At 44.2% G+C, this 17,587-nt stretch overlaps 1 protein-coding gene across 2 annotated transcripts in view; it reads right to left on the bottom strand.

Annotated features, from left to right (window-relative positions):
* Positions 1–680: 680 nt before the first annotated feature.
* Positions 681–17,587, bottom strand: part of LZTR1 (leucine zipper like transcription regulator 1) — a 34,657-nt gene continuing 17,750 nt past the window's right edge. For both annotated transcript variants that reach the window (XM_037410599.1, XM_037410602.1), the window contains 11 exons: positions 16,094–16,204; positions 15,190–15,282; positions 14,137–14,232; positions 12,893–13,076; positions 10,879–11,048; positions 8,867–9,023; positions 7,302–7,428; positions 6,067–6,216; positions 5,220–5,325; positions 4,305–4,385; positions 681–1,483 (listed from right to left, as the gene is read on the bottom strand). In XM_037410599.1, coding sequence (XP_037266496.1) covers positions 1,367–1,483; positions 4,305–4,385; positions 5,220–5,325; positions 6,067–6,216; positions 7,302–7,428; positions 8,867–9,023; positions 10,879–11,048; positions 12,893–13,076; positions 14,137–14,232; positions 15,190–15,282; positions 16,094–16,204 — 1,392 coding nt within the window. In that variant the 3' untranslated portion in view covers positions 681–1,366. The remainder of the gene's footprint in view (positions 1,484–4,304; positions 4,386–5,219; positions 5,326–6,066; positions 6,217–7,301; positions 7,429–8,866; positions 9,024–10,878; positions 11,049–12,892; positions 13,077–14,136; positions 14,233–15,189; positions 15,283–16,093; positions 16,205–17,587) is intronic.

Here is a 17,587-nt window from a genome sequence, read left to right as displayed (position 1 = left end):
AGCACACCAACGCAGGCACGGGCATGTCACGCTACAGGGTGCTGAACAGGAGCTCACAACTCACACCACACTGGGGACACTTACTGGCCCCAATTAAACATGGCTGCAAGGGTGGAAACACAGGGGCGGGAGGGACCTTCCACGGCTCCTGCTCAAGCCAGCTCTTGCCATTCCAAACAGCCAAGCAGAGCAGCACCACATCAGCGCCGCCTTCTGCATCACCTCTGTGAGCTGGTGCAGCTTAAGGCAGGACAAGAGTTTGGCTCCCAGCTTCTGTGCCACTCACTCCCTCTGGGCTGTGCTGGTGGCTCCCGGCAGCGCTGGGGAGCTGTTCTGCCACCGTGACACCAGCTGATCTCCAACACGCCCCAACCAAGCTGCACCGTGCAGCAGCCAGGGAGAGGTGAAGCTCCTCTCCCCTCTGCAGTGTGGGAAGCATCCAGCATGGCAGGGAGCTGCGGGGCTGCCACCGGGAGGGAACAGCAGCTGCTTCTGAACTGGCTGGGAAGGGCACTCTGCCTTTATCCACTTCCCTGCAAAGGCAATGACTAACGAAGACACTTCAGCATAAAATTAGTAACAAGATGTAGCACACTTATTTTTAACAAAGTGACCTTCATCAAGCTCAGAGATCTTTTTGCTTAATTTTTTCCAAAATGAAAGCCAAGTCAATCATGAAATGCCAGGAGATGATGTTAACTCTTTATTAATAAATTGATTTAGAATGGCTTAGCGAGGCAGGATTAATGGATCTGATGGGCAGAAAGGACTCCTGTAACCTTCTAGTCTGACCTGCTGCAGAACACAGGTCTGGACTTCCTGCAGTCCACCAATCTAGGCAGCTGCAAAAGGGTATCTTTTTAATCCACACCGCAAAGAGTCTCTGAAAAGTCACTCACTACATTCTGGTCCAGTGATCAGCCTCACTGCAAACACCACAGTCTGTTTCCAGTTTTGTTGTAACTGACTTCCCCTTACAGCCCCTGGCTGTGTCAGCTGAAGTTGTTTAAATATTGTGTTTCAAAGTATTAATGACTCTCTTACTCATGACTGCTTTATTTTACAGTATAAAAGTAATAATGGGCTTGATTCTGAACTTAAGTTACTCCCAAACCCACACAGAATAAATTCATTCCTGTAATGGTTTCAATTTTACATTTGCGTAACAGAGACCAAACCCTTCTCCACAAAGGTACAAACCAAGCAAATCCACGGCAGAGCAAGTCAGCTGTCCGTGCTCCTCTGGGCCTCCTGCTATATTGTGCAGACGCTCTGAGCAGCTCAGTATGGAATGGTAAAAAAGCATCAGCTGTAAAGTGCTAGTTTTTTTGGAGGAGCAAATGAGAAGTTTGATTACCAAAGCATGTCATATGTCTGAGCCCAGCTCTGCACACTGCTTGTCTGATATGTGGTTAGCTAACGACTCTATGATGTCAAGGAGGAGCAGCTGACTTAGGGAGCGGAGATTTGGCAACTTGGAGACCTTCAAGGAAAAGAAAAACAGAACAGAAAAAAACCAAAGAAATTAAACCTCTCCCCATCATAGCTGACGTATCCCCATTTTACCCCTGCCATCCTGCGTGAAACAGGCAGGTCAGGCAAGTCAAAGGCTGGGCGCAAACTGCCTGAAATCGCAGTCGTGGAGCTGGGCTGCAGAGAATGGCCTGCAGGGGCTCCAGTCATGACCTCCTGCGCCCATAACCCGATTTCGAGTGCTGCATGGAGGGGATGGGGATGGAGAAGAGCAGAAATGCTGACTCCAGCACCGCCTCTCTGAGAAAGCAGTGTAATTACTGTTTATATTGACAACTCTACTGCTAATGGATGCCAGCTAAGCACTCTGCTAAAAGCAAAGCTGGGCTCCAGCACAACCCTGAACTTTGAAGTCTGTTTCTACTAAGAACATGACTTAGGACCTGATCTCTCCACTCCTGCATGCTCCTAAGGACAGCTCGTGCTCAGTGTCCACGGTGGCTTTGCTGGCATGCCTCCTGCAGTCAAAGTGGGTCACTGGAGCACTAGCCAACAAAAACCTTCACCACATCAGATATTTGGGAACCTGCAACGAACTTTATGCTCTTAGACTGTTCAGAAGCTCAACTGTTATCAAAAAGGAGCTCCACACATTCCTTCCTTCTCCACAACCTCTAGTAATGAGCCAGTATTCCCTCCTAGCTTTATTAACACGCATGCCCAGCCTTGAAGGCAGCCTCTGCCTAAAAGCCTTACCCAGCCTGTGTTAACTGATCCAATAAAAGATTATCACCTCACTCTTAAGAAGCTTGACTGTGATAAAGAATAACAATGTCCTGAGCATCTTTTGAAATCCAGGAAGGAAATGGCTGAGTATGCTTTCAGAAAGAGCTCAGGACACATGCTTGAAGTAATAACCCCAAAATACGGGTCTGTGAGGACTGGGAGGGAGAGAGCCCCGTAACACCGCTGGGAATCCTGCCCCTGCACTGAGGCACGCACTGCAGAGAACAGAGCAGGGTGTCAGTTCAAACACTTCAGAACAACAGTTTTATTAGGGCTTTTGCACAACACTGACACACAAGAGCCTAAAAACACGTTGTCCAAACTAAGTGAACCTGTGGGAACAGCTCTTCAGTTCACGTTCTTATTGCGGGGAAAACTTAACAGTCCAAATCAAGATCAGCATTAATCAAGCTGGAAGAACAGGAGATCCCAACAGCCGTACACCCAGCCTGCCTAAGCCTTGGTGACCCACCAGGCTTGCACAGCTAGAACAAATCACCCTTCAGAGCCTGTGGCTTGCAGAGAGGGAGAATGGCAAGCATTCGTGCCCAGCCACACATAGAGCCACCCAGTGCTGGGCCAAAAATCACACACTGAAGCCTCTCAGACCGAAGAAAAACATTGCATAATTAAGATTTCTTCGTTCACATCTGCTTGACAGTTTTCCAGCCACATTTTGATGGAAACTGTTCTAACAGTCAACAGTTTAAATATAAAACGTTCCACATATTCTGGTTAGTGGAGTACAATTGAGTAATACCCTTCAGTTCAAATCTCTTTTTCTGAAATGTTGCAATATTCATCTCCCCCCTATACGTTCTGGTGAGAAACGTGCCAAACTGTTTGTCTTCCTGTGGTCTCCACTGGGAAGTTGAGACCAGACTATCTGCTCTCGGGGACTGTAATGCATTGACCTCAAACCCCAGGAGCTGTCCCAGCTGCCAGGCTATGCTGTAACCCACGGTGGGACCACTCTCTGTCCCCTGCTGACGATGGGTCGCTCTGCAGGATCCGCAAGGCCAGAAAAAAAAAAATAAAATGAAGGCAGAGGCTGTAACCTCACGCTGGGGACTCTCCACCAGAAGCATGACTCCTGCATGCTGGCTCCACTCTCAAAGCTTTTGATGTATCTTCAGTTACTTCTGAATGCAAAACACATTATGCTTGGGAACTCAGGCATTTAATAGAGCCTGAATACCTCCCTCTGTCTCACCTCTAGATACAAATGGGACTTAGCAGCGCTTTCCTTCTCTATGGGCAGCAACGGGAGGGACCGTGAGTTTAGATACACAAAATAGTGTGAGCTACCTGAGTACGAACTACAGAATTATTAACAGCAAGTACGTAGCGTCCAGAAATTCCAATTCCTGTGATTTACCTACCGATTTCAACAATGCTAGTAAGTTGTGCAATGAGCTGGTGCCATGCTGGGGAACTCTCATGGAGGGATCATATATCACAGGAACAACTAAATGACAATACCCTTACTCTCTTGAGTGAGGACAGGAATACCAGCACATCAGGCTCTTGACCTTTCCTATCACTAATGCAAAATCCTACGTATCAAAACATGGAAATTACAGAAAGCCCAGCCACAATATGGTAATTCACCTTTTGAGCACATGACAACATAACGTCTATGAAAGAGAATAGTTCAAGAGAAATATGAACAGCACACTCATGACTGCTAGAGAAAGTGTGATCTGTGCCCTCAATACATAACAAACTTATCTTGCTATATACATGAGAACCCAACGATGGCATGGCACAAAATTAACAGCTGGAATAAGTGCAAATGGAAGCAATTCTGGGTAACTTCTGTTTTGGAAGGTCTTCACGCTTCCAAACTAGGCTGTTCTAGTCTTTCATTTATTTTCGGTGTGAAAAGTATGCCTAGCAGATTTGCCAGTGTCAGTAACATGCAGCCAGCTCTCAGCTGTCTCAGACGAGAAAGAATGAGACAGATTCCTACATTAATGCATCTTTTACCAACACAGCGACAGAGGACAGCAGCTCTCAAAAGCCCCAGAAAAGATGCAACCAACCTTGGTGAACTGGTGAACAATTATGTGCAGGCAGTGCCTCTTCATGTCCAGGGCTTGGGTTTTGTCAGCTGCCTCTAAAATCTAGAGCAAAAGCAAGAATGTGATTTTCTTTCTGCATAGCTCAGATGTGCAGCGCACAAACACTGTTCTCACTCAGGGGAGGTAATTCCTCTGAGCTAGGGAAACTTCTCAATTTTTCATGACAAACCTGAATCTTTTTTGAACTATCAAAAAATAAGCTTTGGATTTAAAACATATGGAGTCCTCAGGAGATAATCAGTAGGAAACTGCAGATCTGTTTCAGAGCCGGGTTCCCTCACGTGCCCCAGCTGAGACTGGCAAGAGCCAAAAGCAGTTAATGCTGGAATTGATTCTGCTCGTGTTGCTGAGGGATTGGTCTGCCTACCTAATAGATGGCATTTTAGGCTTTCTTATCACAGAGTATTTTTTGCTAGCTTAAACTTCATTGCCAGGTCCTATCAGCATTACTGATAAAACAAGACTAATGTTACCTGCACATCCCCATTTGTCCTGGTACAGATGTCTACCGAAAAAGGGTTTGGAGCTGAGTGCTGAGCACATGGCACATTTAAAAAGACAGTTAGAAACACTGGTCTACAATGGGGATGAGGAGCTCAAAAGGAACATGCTGTTGGCCAGCTGAGCAAACACTTCAGCACAGGAGCACTAGTGACACAGAAAGCAGGTAAGGAAAAGCGCTGCTGAAGGTCACACTCCTACACATGCATTAACCACGCAGGGCCACTGTCATCAGCAGGGTTTATGCAGTCTCAGTGGATGCCAGTTTGGAAGTAACTCAGTGAACCTGGTGCTGGGGGCACCCACTTGACTAGACTCTTTGGCTTTCCTGTACCTAAGTCAAGCGACTAATTAAAGATGCTTGGGGACAATTACCTGGAGTACATTCTCCACTGTGACATTCATTTCTAGATTCTGCTTACAATAGGCTTGTAGTCTGTTGTTGGAGAAGCCGTAATAGTAAGGTGCAGCAAAGAGGTAGCTATTAATCTCGTTAAGGGAAAAAACCATAAAGCAAAGGTAACAGCACTGACTGCGAACACAAATCACAGAATCCCAGACTGGTCCGGGTCGGAAGGGGTCTCGGGAGAGATCATCTAGTCCAACCCCCCGCTAAAGCAGGTTGTCCTTGAGCAGGCTGCACAGAGTGATGTCCAGCAGGTTTGGAATGTCTCCAGAGAAGGAGCCTGCACAGCCCCTCTGGGCGGCCTGTCCCAGTGCTGTGTCACCTGCAAAGGAAAGAAGTTTTTCCTCGTCTTCAGAGGAAATTCAGACTTCTTGTGTGTCAGTTTGTGCCCGTTGCCCCTGTCCCTGGGCACCACTGAAAAGAGCCTGGCCCCGTCCTCCTGACACTGGCCCTTAAGCTCTTTGTAGACGTCGATAAGATCCCTCTCAGTCTTCTCCAGGCTGAACAGCCCCAGCTCTCGCAGCCTGTCCTCACAAGGGAGATGCTCCAGCCCCCTCATCGGCTTTGTAGCCTCTGCTGGCCCCTCTCCAGCAGTTCCCAGCTCCTCCTGAACCGGGGAGCCCAGCACCGGACCCAGCACTGCAGATGCAGCCTCACCAGGGCAGGGTAACTTCAGCAACAGAAGTTAAAATGCAGTACCTGTTAATGCAGCCCTGGACAAACAATCCTCCCAGGCTGGCCCTGGCAACCTAGAGCAAAAGGAAGGTAAGCTGCTGTACTAGACAGATACTTCAATTATTTCAGATTTAAGGATACAGGGAGTCTTCAGGAGGCATGTTTACTTCTCCATAATAAATATATCTAAGCATAGATTCAAATGCTTGCTTGCTGGGAACCATTTCACCTATAGAAATGTTCACTTGCCCATCTTCTGGCATGAAAGAACGGAACATGGCTTCAAAGTAACTGGAAAAGGAAATAAAACCGATGTAACATTCTGGAGACAGATGGTTTAACCCAGTATTGTTCAAAGGCCAGCTTCCAAAGAAGCAAATTCAGGTGACAACCTTGGCAAAAACACCGCTAAATTATTGTTTCATATATGTGCCTGTGTTCATTCTGCCTGTGAGAGAACTCCAAATATAATCCCCCTAATTTCCATCAGCACTACCTGAAATTTGTGTGTTTCTTGAAAATTAGGACACACGGTGCTTTGATTTTCACCTAATTTGCATAAGACCCAGTAGAGAGCTTAAAGCATTATGAATTTCCTTGGTATCTCCAGGCTGCCAATCATGCAGGGTTGTTTTAAGAGCTATGAAATGCTGCTGGTAGAATACCACGGTAACTAATGCTGAATATTATTACTGGGATTGGGCAAAAACTGTGACAGTATTTGAAATAGAAATTTTATGCAAACACTTAATGTTTGGCAGGACATAAAAGGTGCAGGTACACAGAACACAGAAGCAAGGGACAAACACGCTGCACCCATATACTGAGGAGGGAGAACAGTACCATCTTCAGAAGGGTGAACTACTTGCCCCTGCAACAAAGTATGGGAACAATCTACTCTCCATGACACACCATTTTGTGTTGTGCTTATTCATATCCAGTCTTAAGTATCAGCAAGGTAGAGAGAGATTCAAGTTTCTCATCATTCAAAACACACACTCACTATCCGAAGACTTTCTCACCTCAGAGGACACCTGTTGCTTTCAACTGCACTGAACCCACCTATGCTGTACACCCTTTTCCCCTTCCTATGATTTTACAGATTCTTTGCCTTGCAATGCAGCTTTTTACACATCCTCTAGAGAATCTCCACAGTTTTAATTTCTTCCTATCTTTCCTTGCTGGGTATCAAATTGAAAAAAAAAAATATTTAATCACTGTTGCTTAAAGGTCTATTACACTCATTGAGCAAAGCTGTATCTTACACTTTATGCAGAAACAAAGTTCCTCCCTGTCATCTAAAAAAGGCAAGAGGACTCTCAGACTGCATTTCACACATACAGTATTTATTATAGTTTTAGTAAACAATGACTCACCTGGAGCGGGCAGCTAGGATTGCTTTATGGGCTGGCCGTGGGTGGCCGTCTAAGAGAAGGATGATATCACAGAATTCAGTCCCGGCTCCTTCTAGGTAAGCCTTCATGTCTTGAATTAAAGATGTTCCTGAAAGTTAACATAATGAAACAGTTAAAGAAATGGTAAGTTACAGGTGACCAGGTATAGGGCCAAACTAATATAGGGCCAAGCCATAGCTCCAGCCCCTCTTTCCCTTGGGACCTGTGGGGTGAGTTTGAGGGTGGCCCCTCCTCACAACCTTAGAGCAAAATGAGCTTCATCCTTCCCCATCACAGTCCAGTACCTACTGTCCATCCCAGAAACAAACCTCACTTTCAAACTCTGCTCTGCTTTCAAACTGCTGACAGCAAATGCCAGCAGTAGCCACATTGAAAGGTCTTCTCTATAGATAAAGAAATCTGATCTTCTCCCACTCTTTTTATTAATTTCCAACCACCAGGGATACAAAATTTTGTATCTTAATGAAAAAGCTTTCCCACATCCTCAATAAAGGCTTCTTTTAACCAACATTTTAACAAACCTTTGAAAATACACAGAAACTGAGAAACAGAGCACATTCAAGTCTGATCCAAATTCACTCATATTTTCAAAGTTTATCTTTCAACTTTTTGACGTTTGGGTGTCTCACACTGTTCCAGCTCCGGATATAGAAGCTGGCTATGCCATCTTCCTCAATGGCGTATCCCTCTTCTCCCTGGGAAAGATGCCAGCCAAAGGCTTTCTACTTGACCTTCCAGGACTGGCTTCCCCATCTTTCTCTCCAGTCCCCAGTCATTTTTGTGCAGTATTCCAAATCAACACTGCCAACGCCTCTGAACTTTGTGGCCTCAGTGAACTTCACTGTTACATTTTTTGTGTGTTAGGATGATAAAATCTTGAATAAGACTAGTCCCAAATCAGTCCTTGATGAATTCCATAATAGAATTGTATATCAAATCTTCTTCCAGCACACTCACAGAATGAAAATGAAAGACATGACCATTAGCGCAGGTTATTTATCTTCTCAGTCTCCTCTTCCCTGCCTCCCTATCTTCTATTCCTTCCCCTCTGCAGCTGAGGTCAGCCTTGCCAGCAGCGGCTTACTCACAAGATCTTCTTCCTTACTCCTGCTCCTCTTTGGTTAAAACCTATGGGGCAAGCCAACTCCCTCCTCAGCTTTGTTACCTTGCAGTCCACTTAAACTGAACGTCCACTGCCTCTTCTTTGAATCATTCTTTACACCCTTCTGCACCTCCTGCCTCATCTCTCTCAGAATAGAATCAGGATATTTTATTGCAAGAAGAAAATGACTAAATTTAACAAGACCTTTCATGTATTTCGACGGGGATACTGTTCTGATTGAAGCTCACTGGAAAAAGAACCGGCATGCCCTGTCTGAGTCTTGGAAACAGGCGAAGCACAGTTACACCAGCTGGAGAATCGGTGGTCTGCACTGGTCTACTTCCTAGGCTGTTTCCTACACTAAACAAACTATTAGCAATGCAAAACCAGTACAACTAATTACTTTATAAAGCATAAAAGTTACCGATGTCAAGTGGCTGATCGGAATGTGTTCGAACAGGAGGTTGCTGTTTTCTCCGTACAATCTCCACTATGAGGGATGAAGAAAGATGCTCAAATTCCTTCATCATTATTACCTGATTAAAATGTGATTCCTTCACCACAAAGTTCAGGCAATGCTCCTTAAAAAGAAAACAGTATTAATAAAAAAATTACACTTTATGAAGTCATCCTACAGCATCACACTGTTACCATGTCACACTGAAACAGACATCCTTTTCTTATGACCCTCCACACATGGATCCTGCAGCTGGTATTATGGAACAGTGACCTCCTTACTAAGTGACTGTTTAGGCTCCTACTTGAACAGGAAATTCAGGACAATTCTAAGCATCTAGAAAAACCTGACTAAGAAATAATAACAAGGAAAAGATTAATTGTCTCCCATCTACCTTCTCTGAAGCTTTCCAAAATGGCAATGTCAGGAGACACCAAAAACTTCATGGAGTGAACGAAGACTGACTGCTATCTCAAAATAATTCTTTATACAATTAGATATCAAAAGTTAATTAGAAGCATGAAGAGATCTTAACTCTTAACACTCTCCATTAAGGGTACAAACAGTTTGTAGGATTTCCTTGTGTGGATTTTGCTGTAACCTTTGCTGTAAAGGTTGCAAGCAGTCTGAAAGGGCTCTTGTAGGTTTCTGTATGATAGAAAAATTGAAGTGGTGGAAAGGTGAAAAATGAACTAGACCTAATGCTAAACAGCTAAAGGGACAAAAAAGCACTTCATTTGCCACTGTGAACCAAGGCTTTCCCTCAGGACACTTGAATAAGCAAAAAATATCATCTATACCAGCTCACCATAAGGTGAGTACAAAATTCACCCAAAGAATAATTATTCTTGTCCATTTTCTGCCAAGTTATTTCACCTGGGATCCAAAGTGATGTGTCAAGGACCCATCTGTAAAACATTTTAAACAATGACTAGGATGCCAGGAAGAGCAGCCTTCTGCAGATGGCACCTACGCATGAGGACTAACGCGCACTTAAGAAGACAGGATGCCAACCCAAGGTGATCCTGACCACATGGAGTTGCGTGGAAGAGCCCCTGTCACCCTGCTGGTAGTTAAGGCAGGCGGAGGAGTTGGCTGATCTGAAATTACTGGCACTAGATCCACCAATGCTGAGATACTTGCTTGAGCTTCTGGGCAGCTAATGGAATCACAGTCCTGTGCACCCAAGGCTGTGCCAGCATTTACAGACTTGCTGCTGACTCTGCTGCTGCCCTCCTGGATGCCTTTTCTTTACCCAAATCCATTGCACAGAGTGCCTGAAGAAGTGCTGGGGCATACTGGTTTCTCTAGCCTCACTCTGACTGCAACCATCAGCGCTGCAGCGTGGCCAATGGACGTGCACAGGCTGCTCCAATAGGCATTCTGTGATCTAGCACTGACTCCTGCACTTGGGTGGGGGAGCTGCTTCAAGCAGAATTGGCTCTGGCCACTGTTGGTGGGAACCAGACCATCACAGCAAATCATGGTCTGAAGCCTGGGGCTATCAACTCTATCATGACTTTTGGCAAATGCGTAAAAGCCCTTGACCCACTACAAAGAAACAGAGAGTCGCAGACACCATTTTGCTTTTCAGATCAAAGGCGTGAGAACCGAATTTCGTTATTTTCATCAGACCAGGTCAAGGAACCTGTTTGCAGTCTCTGCATAAAACAGTGGGACTACAAAATGCACTGGTTCCATCTTGCTGCAGCAAGAGTGAATTGATGAAGAGCCAAAGTCACTCTGCCCTTTACATCCTACAGGGCAGATACACAAAAATATCAAACATTTAGTGAAAAAACCCTACATAATAACCATGAGCAACTGCAGGACAATCCACATGAACATATACTCAAGCAACTGTAATTACAGGAAAGAACTGGATTTGCAAAAGCCGATAGCTTTTCCAAAATATTAATTGCATAAATTTTATTTTAAAAAATTCCTTATCAGTTACTTTGTATGCAGGATGTGATTACCTTTAGCTGATCCAGCTGAAGCTTGTTAGCATTTTCACACACGATGAGCACATTCTGCAGATCTACGGATGCTTCAATATATTGCAGGCAGAGCTGTTCCAGTCGAGAGAGCTTGAAGTTTAGGGCTAGTTTGTACACATCCATAATAAGCAACACATCCTGCACATGGCCTGAAATGACAGGAGATAAAAATGCTGGAGAGCTTACAGAAGAAAGAGAGGAATCTTTCTCAAAGTGTTTATTTTTACATCAGCCTGGGCATTCAGAATGGTAGAATGGGCAGCAACTGGAGTATTCTTATGGAGAAAAATGTTCCAGTGCTGGTTAGACAAATTCTGAATTAAGATTAATAAAAGGAGTTTCAGAATTTTGGCATGAAACAGCCACTCAAAAAGATTTTTTGGACAAAGATTTTGTGACAATCTGGATCACAATTTTTTAAAACCCTCAAAATAAAGTGAAGTCCCTAAAAACACCAACAAGCTCCAAAACTAGCAGCCCGATTTTCCAAAGTGCTCAGCTGCTAACAGCTCTGCTGAATTCCTTGCTTTTTACGCAGTATTAGCAATCAGCTCCCTGATTTTGACAGACCCTTATGACTGCACTCTGTGCTTGTCCGTGTACAGATCTGAGGCTCGTCTAGAAAAGAGGGCTGGCATAAAAAGAGGGGCAGCGTGGACTCTCACAGGCCACTGCAGTGGGGCTACTGGCACACCAGCTCAAGGAATCATCAATCCTCCATAGCCTTTGCTTTCCTCGCAGGAGATCTCTAGCCATCTGCTGTAACTACTCCTTGACAGAGAGAAGCCTTCTTGCATGTCATGTGCCCTCCCTGTGTCTAATCAGAAAATCCTGTTTGATAAGCATGCCCAATTCTATTATCTCAGCCTCTGGATGGATCCCCAAGGTGCTGCTCTCTGAACTATGAGGAGCAACTAGGAATACAAATGGTCAGGACAGGGCGGGGCCATTGGAGGATCCCAGCAGAAAGGTAAGCACCAGGGAGAATATTTGATGGGCTGGGGGAAGGGTAGCAGGCTGCCTGGAAAGCCTGTAACAAAGAGAAGAGCTCAGCATGATAATCCTTTCCTTGGTCTGATCCTGTCCTGAAGTGAGCGTGCTGAGGATCAGCGGACCAGCTGACAACGGGATCTGGCGATGTCAGCAGACACCAATGAGAAGGTTCCCTCGTCCCCACTAATTAGGCTTGCTCTCAGACACGCTGCCTTGGAGGAAATCCTTGGGATAACTGCATACAAATCACTATTTTCCTTAGAACTACCTTTTACAGAAAGGAAAGATCCTGGACCGTAGCTGAAGCAAAGCCTGCAGTGTGCTGACAGACGCAGCTCACTCTACCTTGCTGTGCCATATATCTGCAGCCCCCCCGGGCCCCCCAGCTGGAGCTGCCCCCGGCTATCCAGGCTGACTCCCACGGCCCAACAGACCCCATCGCTCAAGCACAGCCCTGAGTTAGATCTGCTGTGTGGGAGCCGAGATCTCTGCCTATAACCTCCCAGCCTGCAAGTGTTTTTAACTCAGGGATCTTCAATGAATGCATCAAATGGATTTTTCCTTTCTTGAGGCATTCCTTTGGGTTGGTATTTTGAAAAGAAGATAAATCCTAGCTTGCTCTGCCTTTCTGCATGGGCTCAGTTTGCAATGAATCAAAATAATACCAGAAAAAGGAAATAAGCCAACCCAGGATACACACTCCTTCCAGGCAGGTTGCTGTAATGTTCAAAATACCACAAGACTTTTGGTTGGTTGGTTGGTTGGTTGGGGGGGTGTGTGTGTTACATCTTTTGGAATGACCAAAAACCTGCTTTTCCTTCACGTTTGAAAAGAATTTGGAAAAAACAAAGCACTGTTAGTATACTCTGATAAAAATCTGCTTTTTTTTTAATCTCAGGTAAGTAATTAAGAGCATCTGCAAACGCTCAATCCTGCTCTGTAGCAAAATAAATGTTTGCTGCCCAGTTGCTAGTATTTTTTTTGTATCCTGCTATTCTACCTTTGCGAGGGTATTTTATTTTATCCGTATACAGGAACTGCATGAGCACCTCGAAGGGCTGTGCCTCAGCCTCTCGGATGGGTACTTCCAGCAGCGGCTGCAGGCGGCACAACTTGACATTCCCACCAATCCCATCCTTCTGACATGTCGCATGTCCCTCATCTTCAATATCTTGCTTTGATTTCTAATGAGACAGAAAAACACACTTGTAATGTGGCAACAAGGCTGTGTCCGCTCACACACATTATTATCAAACTAGCGGAAAGATCCTTCTCATGACTGCATGCTCTTCAAGACCCAAGATTTCTTTATCTTCAAGATTATCTTCAAAACAACAAGGAATTCACAGTCTTAGACTTACTGTTCCATATCCTGTGACAAACACGGATCAGAATGAACATGAGCCCCTGGATAAAGCTCAAAAGCAGGACCTCAGAAAAAGGGGAGAATGAATTCCACTGAGCTCACAAATCTGCCCTCAGCAGGAACAGCACCTTTCCTTGGAGGAGGAAGATGTAGGAGCAGGTTCCACAGTCCCCTGCCTTGCAAAGTCAGAGCTCAGTGCTGCACAGAAGCATTTTCAAGTTTCACTTTGACAGCCTCTCCCTACAGCCTTTTTCAGTGAAGATGGAGGGCTGTGGGGCAGCAAAGCAATTCACTAAAGGGCAATGAGGCATCCATATGTCTTACTGCAGGTTGTGTGCTACCACTTCCTCAAGAGCAATAAAATGTTTGCTGCTGAAAAGCTGTAAGAAGTTAAAATTAATAGACAATGAACCAGAGGCACCAGACCTTCAACTCTGGAAAAAGTCAGGAAATGCTAAAGTAAAGGGAACAGAGCCAGCCTCAAAACCTTAACACTGCCTTCCCTCTGATCTGTCTGATCTTGCTGGCCATCCACAATGACATGCAGTTTTTACCCTCCCCTGAGGGAGGGACAGGCGTTCCTCCCCAGGGGTATTCTGCTATGAGAGCTCCCAAGAACCATACTGCCAAATCCAGATAACTGGATTAACTTTGGCTCCTCTCTGTTACACTCCTTGCCTGGCCTGATACACATCCAGGAGCCTACGCTAATACTAATTATCCTCCTTCTTTTACTTGCTCAGGAGCACCTTATCACCAGATGCTGCTCCAGCCCTACGTCTGTCTCAGCAGATGTTTTTTTTCCTGACAACTTTATTTCCAAAATTGGGCAGAATACATGTTACCTTGCCACAAGATTACTTTTCTAAAACACTCACCTGTTTCAACCTCTCCCTTGCCTGTATGATTTTCTTTTTCAGCCACTTGCAGCGAGCTGTAACAATTGCGGTATGCCCTCGGACTCGTTCTTCCTTCTGTCAAAGGCAAAGGAAGAATACATATGAAACTTTATACCCAAATCACACGGTAGTGGGAGATGGCAGGAGTTGTAGAAACCTGGGCTGAACTCCGGGTTACTAACACATTTAGTTGAAGTTAGAATCAAAGGCAACTTTGCATCTGCTCTGCACGTACAGATGAAATTCAACACCTATTTTCTCTAAAGGCTAACAGCAAACACCATTTGGAAAGTCTTTGTTATGTTCACTGAGTGGAAGCCGTTGTGTGGGTTCAGTGTCACAGATACCACTTCTTATTGTTGCATCTGATTTTTGGTTTAATTTTCTTTTCAAAACAACAGTATGGTTTTTTGCTATAGTTCTTCATAATCTACTTCATCTGTTGTTGAGGATCTGTTGTCTGATCTCTGTAAAGTGTTTTGTAACTTTTTTTTTTTGCAAAAGGAATGCAGGCAAGTTCAAATTTCTCATGTTTTTCTTCAGAAAATATGTTCTTTTTAAAATTTTATAGCTGTTCTCATTACCAGAGAATCATTTCCCTGTGCTGCTTTTTCTCATTCTGTTTTATTTTAGTAATTAAAAATGGCTCTTGAAATGATACATGGATCTGCAAACCACTGACCTGCTCTTTCCAGGACACAGTTGGGACCTCAGAGTACAGAGGTCGTTAGTATCTTTTTCATATATGTATAATTTTTCACTATATATAATGTGCTCTGATAAATTCAGGTTATGTCTCAGTGATCAATAGCTCTTCACAGTTTAAAAGTTTCTTCTCCTTTGCAGCATTAGAAATTTATCTGGGTTAGTGTAACTTACTAAATCAGACACAATTTTCACCAGTGACACTGCTCTTAAAACTTCATGCCCAGGGTTTCTGGCACAATCATTGCACAATTTGCTTTTCCCTGGCAAACATGCTACACATGCAGTAACACCCCCATTGGCACCTTTTCAATAAATTCTACTCACCTCTCCCAAAACAAACTCCAAGTCACTGAACTGCCTGTTTTCCCATAGCCTTCCATAATCTTCATGTAGAGTGCATTTAGGGTAACAAGAAAACTAAAAAAATAAAGCCCCACAGAAGCAGAATTAATTTCAAACGGCTATATCCAACAGCACTGTAGCTATATACACTGTCACTGGATTTTCTTATTTAACTCAACCTCACTATAGTATATAAAGTAGAAAATAACAAGCAAACAAAACACATGCAAGGGTTTCCTCTATAGTAAGGGTAATGAAAGATAACAGGGAAGAATTGTGTCTCATCACAACTTGCAGGTTTCAAGATTTGGTGTTCTTGGGAGAGCAGGAGTCTCACCTGCTCTCAGGACTTGTCTGAGAGTCCCACACAATAAAAATAAACTTGAGTATAGGGGGGATTTGACCTGATGTGAGTATCCTGAAATTTAAAATTTAAAATTCCCATAGTTTCCAGGGCGGTGGGAGTGGGAGTGTTGCACGAAGGTAAAACTTCAATACAAAATGCTCTGACCCAGGAACCCTGAACGTGACAGTACACGAAGAGCAACAGTCAGTGTTCAGTTAAACATTCTGGCAAATCCTGTCTAATACATTTTTCAATAATCTGTCAAATTAGGTTGTCATGACCTCTGCTAGGACTTTAGAAGGCACTGGAGAGCTTGGCCTTACCAAAATTTCTGTCCAGATAACATTTCTCCAAAGACTTTAAAGATAACACATTAATCTTTGGCAGCCGAATCTGGAATGCAAAGGCTGCCTGCAGGAAGGACGTGAAACAAAAGCCATCAAGCTCATGGTGAGCCAAACCAGAGACTGTCACACCCAGAGACAGAAGGATTCACGCAGAATTGGTGTGGAAGTTTGAGCGTGTTTATCAGTGAATTACCTGGAACCTGTACATTTCTCCACTTCTAATGTTATTGTCGACTGTGCCACCAAAGATGTACATAGCGTCTGAGATAACAGCTGCAGCATGGAAGAGTCTCCCACTGGGTAACTAGGGAAAGAAAAGGACAAAATAGGTGAGAGAATAAATAAAAGCCGCTGCCTTCTCCCAAGAAAAATGACCTGCAACAGATCAACAGTGAGAAGGGAAAATAAACGTAGTCTGAAGTGACACAAATGCTTGCATTCTAAGATTGACATTTATTATGTTATAGGATTGTTTCCTGGTGTATCTAGAACACACTTTACAGTCATATTTAAAAAGACCCGTTCGTTGCACCTTCTAATCAGAAGGCTATGTACACAGCGCTCTACATATCATGATAGCTACAGAATATATCATTTACCAAACTCAGACTCAACACTGACATAGAAAAATAAAACGCACTTCTAGAAACAAAGATTCTGCAAATGTTATCACCAAGCAAACTCAGACCTTATTCTGAATATTGTGGGGAACTTGAAAGGCACAGGATCATCTGACTCAGCAGGATGCTGAACTCCAGGCTGTAAATGCATGCGTTCCTCAGGGCTGCCTGGGGCTGAACCACCTGGCCAAGGAGCCCCTCCAGCAACGCCAGGATCTGCACAGAAGCCCAAGGCTGGAGATGTTTACAGAGTTGGCACCACAGAGTCAAGTCTCCTTTCTCCATCATGCCAGATCCACTGAAAATAAAGCCACCCCACACTGTAGGAAGCCTCAGCTATTTATAGGGCTGGGTGATCCCATCAGTCCATGCAACACACTTCACCAGGGAACTGCAAAATCAGATGATTTTGAAGCGAAGGAGTCACTGCCAGGCAAAGCTGCCATGACCCTCCTGCATGGGACAGACCACATCATTTTCTCTGGAGGTTACACATAAGGTATCTGATTAAATTAGCATCACTGAGATATCTCACATAACATCTTCAAGTGGTGATAGTAACTTTTTTTTTTTTTTCCTAGTTTGATCAGGCTTGTTTTGTCTTCCAGGCAGCGAATCTCATTAAATCTTTGCCTACAAAACAAGAAGCCCTCCAGTATAAGAAATCTTCTCTTCTTGTACATATTTATAGACACCACTCAAGTAAACTCAGACACGAAACAAGATTATGTTTATCTGGCGAGACATATTTTCCAGGAAACCATGCTGACTGGCATTTTTCATTACCACCAACTTACCCCTTTTACCGCAGCATCACACAATGGTCTCATTTAGCTTGTTACTCACCAGACTTTCCATGACTTTTTCTTTTCTTCGGACTACAGCTTTTAAGGGTACAATCCCCCATGCAGTAACTAGGACCTGTTTAATGATATTTTTTTTCTCAGATGTACAAACTACAGATTTGGTCACCTTAAAATGCACACTTGCCTGTGCCAGTTTAACAAGCCATCCAGATTCCTCTGGGTAAACAAGATACCTTCTGTCCACGCCACACTTCATGGCTA

This window comes from Falco rusticolus, chromosome 17 (assembly GCF_015220075.1).
Source record: "Falco rusticolus isolate bFalRus1 chromosome 17, bFalRus1.pri, whole genome shotgun sequence".
Lineage (NCBI taxonomy): Eukaryota > Metazoa > Chordata > Aves > Falconiformes > Falconidae > Falco > Falco rusticolus.
This window is presented reverse-complemented; position numbering and strand designations above follow the sequence as displayed.